The sequence below is a fragment of the Limulus polyphemus genome, unplaced genomic scaffold (assembly GCF_000517525.1).
Source record: "Limulus polyphemus unplaced genomic scaffold, Limulus_polyphemus-2.1.2 Scaffold8, whole genome shotgun sequence".
NCBI lineage: Eukaryota > Metazoa > Arthropoda > Merostomata > Xiphosura > Limulidae > Limulus > Limulus polyphemus.
The window spans coordinates 663,395-669,556 of NW_013665618.1; the positions used below are offsets into that span (position 1 = coordinate 663,395).

Sequence of the window (6,162 nt, forward strand, 5' to 3'; positions counted from 1 at the left end):
TACTAATACAGAAATTGGTGCTGTTATATGAAAATAGTTTATACACTTAAGTCCAAAATATGGATACGTTTGTTCGGTATGTTATACTGTTGCCTTGTACCTCCTCCTGGACTTAGGCAAAAAACCTATATACACTTTGCCCATCAGATCTTTTTACTCTTTTGTTAAATACTTATGTGAACGTTGTAGGTCGTTAACATTTCGAATGGTAAACTTTTTCAGATCTAATTATTCTGTTGGGCTACTCTTTGGACAACAAATGAAAACTATGTAGCATTCATGTTACAAAATTTTAATACGCTTGGGAGTATTTTGATAATACCGTATTAATACTCTTTCACATATTGTGAACAGCGAATTTTATCCTGTAACGCACTATCATCGTGTATATACTTATCGCCCTCTGTTGGTAATGTTTTCTATTTAAAATAAATATTTAAGAAGTCGAAGCTAAGTCTGAGAACGGAACAGGTAAGGTAGAGTACACGTGTGTAACTTATCGTTGAATTAAATAATCAAAACTGTCATGGAACTAATTTAGTAATATATTATAAACAATAGCAATGATAAATTTTAAGGTAATTAATTTAGGTCGTTTTTAAGTGTGCTCTTAAGAGATTGTTGACTTGATTGCTAATTGTGTCGTTCTTCGCCCTTTATACAGATCCAACTCGCTGTATTGCTTATTTACTAGTACCAGGCGCTACTGCAGACTAGTAGTACTTTGATTACTTGTACTACTCGACTCAAAAGTAACTTTCTTGCAGCCACATAAGTTGTAAAAGTTTTAAGTAGTACTATAAATCATTTGGGCTATTTGGCATTTAACGGTGTGTGAAACTCGAGAAAAGAAGAACGAGGGAAGGTTTTGAAAAAATTGAGGCGTCCTGGAAATTGAAGAGAAATTTAGTTATCTCGAACAGCTACTCTACATTTTCATTCAGTATCGTAATTATTGTGCTATGGAAGATATTTTTCAATGGTGTAGGGAAGGCAATGGCTTTCAAGTCCGTGTTTGGCTGGATGATACTGAGCATGATATGAACCAAGGGTAAGAATGCTCTGTTTTCCATATCTTACTACAGTTATGTTTTGATTTTGTTATATAAAATTATAATATTTCGATTAGTCTTTTTTTTTCATTTCAATGGAAAAATTCTGTTAGGTGTGAGCTACAGTTTGGTTTTTTATCTTATATACTTCAACTTGACTTAAGATTTCTCATATACATCATTAATTTGTGACGTTTCATAAAAAAAGAAGGTGCGCAAGTTTATGTTTAACTTTGTGTTTAAACTTCAGTAAAAATACTTGTACGTTGAGAGTATAACTAGGCTTTATTAGGCGTTATAAATAGTTTATCGTTTTTGTACACACACGAGTTCATTTAAAAGATGACTGTTACCAGTGAAATTCGCTTATATTGTAAATTTTATAAGTAAGTTATTCAAATGTTTAGCAGATTAACAGCCATTTGACTAATAGTAATATTATGTAGTAGTATTTTAAAGTTCGCCCCCAGTGACACAGTGGTATGTCTGCGAACTTACAACGCTAGAAACCGGGTTTCGATACCCGTGGTGGGCAGAGCACAGATAGCCCATTGTGTAGCTTTGTGTTTAATTGCAAACAAACAAACAGTTTTAAAGTTTAGGTTAAAACTTGCAGTTTCTATGTTTTGTTTTTAACGTGATTAATTCTTACAAGTTATCTTTCCAAAGGTACTTAATTAGTCTTTTGACATTTGTTCATAATAGGTATAATTAATTGTAAATACTGTTATAAAATCGTAATGAAATGAAATTTAACTAATATGTTATGTAATAATATATGTATTAAATTAAGGGCCAAGCGTTTATTTTTTTGACGGATAATACATATTAAGTACCTGATGATGACAAAACCTTGTCGAAACGTAGTACATTTGCTGTTACGTTAAACTTGTATTGAAGTTTTTCTTCATTACCCATTCAAGCTGTCTCCAAGCATTACATATTGAGTATTGTCAATCTCTCTAAAACCTCGGGAGTATGACCTATTTCCGTCTCCCACACATCTTTGCCTCGCCCTTTCTGCAATGACGTCGACGTTTTCCCGACTATATTTGGATATAGAAAGAAACGCACCTAACTCCATACACAAACTTGCGTGAAATAACAAATAAGTTGCGAAAACATTCAAAATAAAAACTATATAACATCTGTTGTTCTTTGTAATATTAATAGATGTTATATAATTTTTGTTTTGAATGTTTTCGCAACAACTTGTCAGAAACTAGTTTAGTTAGTTAAATCAAACCTTACTTGTGTGAAATAAAATCAGAGGGTATCTTGCCCACAAATTCTTTAATGTTTTCTAATTAAACATTAAAAATAGCATGATGAAAAGAATTGCCCTTTTAGTTTTCGTGCTTTTATAAAACATAATGGAAATTATAGACATTGAAAAGGATTGTGAAAAGTATGTAATACACTTTATGGTTAACTGCTTAAAACTTGCAAACTGTGTATTTAGAGCATGCTGTCAGAATCTGTTAATTCCTTGTGGTTGTACTTTAAAGGTCAGAAGACAACTCACATGGTCACAATGTTAGTGTTGTATATCAGTAAAAGTATTATACTCTAGAGCAGTGCTTCTCAGCTGGGTGAATGGTTCACCCAGGGGATACTGAGATCAGAATCAGGGTGAATGAGTATTATCAATTATACAACAAATTTCAAGAGCAAAAACGTCATTATTTATTCTAGTTGTAGTTTGATAAATACATTTCTTTTTTGATTATTTTCTATTGTATTCATTTTAGTTGTAGTTAGATGTATATTTAAGTCATGATAAAGAATTTTGTATTTTAATGTAGTAATTTTTTGTCCTTTTCTAACTGGGGTGAGTGAGTTGTTGTGAAAAATTTAGAGAGGTGAATGTTATTGGAAAAGGTTGAGAAGCACTGCTATAGACCACTGAAATTTATTAAAAATTACTTAAAAGTAAACACGTTAAATGTCTTTCATACAAAAAGCATTAATCAAATTTTTTCATCTATTCTATTTTATCCAGAATTGTACTGTTTCTTTTATATCCTAAGTTAGAAGTTTATGTAACTTTGACCAAAAATATGAAATTGCTCATCTACAATTATAAAAAAACTACTGATTGAAAGTCCATTAATAATGAAGATTAGAAATAAAATTGATTAATCAAGACATTTCTCTGTAATAAACTGAGTATAAATACTTTGCCTTAAGTGTATTTACCAAAGAATGAAAATATATAATGATTAAAATATACTGAACTATAATTTGAGCACCTTTGCTCTTAACAATATTTTTGACCATAACTCTAACATTATCTCATGTAATTCAGCCAGCTTAGGAGACTGAGATTAATTATAAATCTGTACACTAAGCTAACAATGCAAAGTAATTTTCAGAGTAAAAAGTAATTTTAGATGTAATTAGTGACATTAATGAAACTAAGTATAAAGAAAAATGACATAGTTCATTGCTTTCAAAACTCGTATAGCACCTGTAATCTATATAGACTTTACTAATATAATGTATGTAAATATAAGTGTTTATGTAGTTGCAGTAGTGCACACTCAGTAGAAAAAAAAAATCAATGAAGGAAATTTGTAAATTTCAAAAAACTAAAATTCATAAATAAAAGCTTACTAGCTACTTGTCTCCAGAATGATTAGAAATGAGAAATTGCTTTCTTGTAATCATGCTAGAAGTACAAGTGAAATGACCTTAGAGGCTTAAGTTTAATTTTGTGAATAGACTTTTATAAATGTTTGGAAGTTCAAATATCAAACATTTATAAACAACAACACTAAATAATTGAATTTGACCACCAAATGAAATAACAGTTCTTCCAACAGTTGAAATGACAGGGCTTTTAATTTTAATTCAGCCTGCTGTCACTGATTTATGGTGGTCATGTTTAATAGATAACATTATTTTTTCTTTGATTAATAAAACTACCAAGAATTTTCCACAGTTCTAAATACTTTGTTATAATTTATCTCAATATATAAAGCACTGTTTTGTGAATTTTTCTTTAGGTTTCATAAAACTGATTCTGCATTTGTATTTTTGACAAAGAAATACACATTGAAATGTAAATATTTTATAGAAGTGGAAAGAGAAAAAAAATTATGTTATGTGTATCTTGACAAATTACATGCTGTATATTTAATACAGATTTGTACATTACATTTTAATTAATATTTTCTGTATGCATAATGTATATAGATGAATAGATTACAGACTTATTTGCCCCTTGTATTAATTGGAAGAGATAGCAGCCATCATTTGATATTGACAGTTTGTAGATATAAAAGATTAATTAGATCATTGAAACATTGTCCTTATTACAAGGATCTGAGGTACATAACACTTGAATTTAGGAAAATGTTAAGTGTACATGTATCACTTTACTTATTTAAAAAGTAAAAATTGTCCAGTTATTTATTAAAAAATTAAAAAGTAGATCAATTTTAGTTTTAGGCCAGATTTAAATGGAAATTATGCTGGAAAGCTTTAAAGCTCTTAAGATACTGGGATAAGATTAATTTACTCTTTGAGTGGACATAAGCTTTTGATCGTATGACATTAATATTTTACTATTTGATAAGAAAAAAAGAAAAAGCTCATAAGTTGAAATTAAAGGATATTTAAAAGATTTCTCTAGAGAGATTGAACAAACTAAATACAAAAACTCTAATGTAATATAATAGAAAACTAGTGCTATGCAAGAGATTAATTTTACTTTAGCTTGTGAAAGTTGTTAAATTAAACAACTGGAAAGAAAATTGACTAAGTAATAGAAAATGAAAATTGGTAAAGAAGTTGAGAATTAGAAAACAAATTGTCTTAAGAGGTAGAAAGCACAAAAAAGATAAGTCACTTTTCAAATTGGATGAGAGTTATTGGGTAGGTTTCTATGGGGGTTATGGTGTGGTTTTGTACCTTTCATATATATTCAATAACTTGGATCTTCATAGATCACAATATTTCAAAGTTCATTGCTGATACTGAAATGCTAGAAAGAGCTGATTCTGTTTAGAACATTTCCTTTTTTCAGAAACCTTTTGCCAGATATATTTTTTTAATACAAAGGAAACATTATGCACTTGTGGTATGGAAACTTGGAAAGGTATTTATTATGATTGAAGAGCACTGGGACAAGTTGGGAAAAATTAGGATTTAAGTGTAATTGTTGTTAAATTGTTCTACTGAGTGTTCAGTGGTAGTGAAGAATGAAAGTTCTTGGTCTTCCTTATAGGAAAATAAGAGTAAGCAGGTTGTTGCAACCTGTGCACAAGATTGGTAAATTTTCATTAGTATAGTACTGTTAGCAATTTTAGTCCCTTTACTACAGGAAGGATATCAGATTGTTTGAAAACATGCAGAAAAAAACAACATGTGTAATGATACCTGCTTTATATTATTTTAAGTAATGAGGAAAACTTAAAAGTAATATATTTGTTTAAATTTTTTTTCTATAGAGTATAGAAGAATTAAAGATGATTTGACTCCAGTGTTCAAAATTGTTAGGAACTTTTACAGCCCTTCATGTTTACTGTATTTGAATGATAGAATGATAATGTTTGAAAAAGCAAACTGGAATATTAGGGGACATAGCTGGAAATTGAGCCCTAGAAGATCGGATTAAAAATAATTCAACACAGTTATATTTTAGTTTAAATTTAAAGCTGATGGTTTGTCTGCTAGTGCATTGTGTGTCGTTTGATTTCTTTTAAACTTTGGTCTGTTAATGTTGGTGTGTGGGAGGAGAGTTATTATTATTATAACTAAAAAAAAATCATGTGGCTACATCCTTGCAGACACGCTACAGAGGATAACCAGGAATTATCTTGTCTATTTGAAAGACAAGTGGATGATTCAAAGTTTACAAATGAATTATCATTACTACTGTAGGTCAGTAACATTTGTGTTAGCCAAAGTAATGGTGATCCTCAAGTGACTGTTTTATCAGGGTTTCACATAGATAAGAACATTGTATTGGTAGTTAAGATAAGACTGTTGCTTTTACCTCTGTGTGTGTTATGGGAAGAAATGGTGAAGTTAAGGTCTGTATCTTTAGTTTGAAATAGGACTAAAGTGATAGGAAGAATACGAGAATTAAGAAACAGAAACTTTA

General features: G+C 29.8%; 1 protein-coding gene across 1 annotated transcript in view; it reads left to right on the forward strand.

The window, feature by feature from the left end:
- Positions 1-428: 428 nt before the first annotated feature.
- The window catches only part of LOC106478122 (integrin-linked protein kinase-like), a 42,334-nt gene continuing 36,600 nt past the window's right edge, over positions 429-6,162 (forward strand). The window contains exons 1-2 of the mRNA XM_022381534.1: positions 429-471; positions 665-1,051. Of these exons, the coding sequence (XP_022237242.1) occupies positions 963-1,051 (89 nt within the window). The 5' untranslated portion in view covers positions 429-471; positions 665-962. The remainder of the gene's footprint in view (positions 472-664; positions 1,052-6,162) is intronic.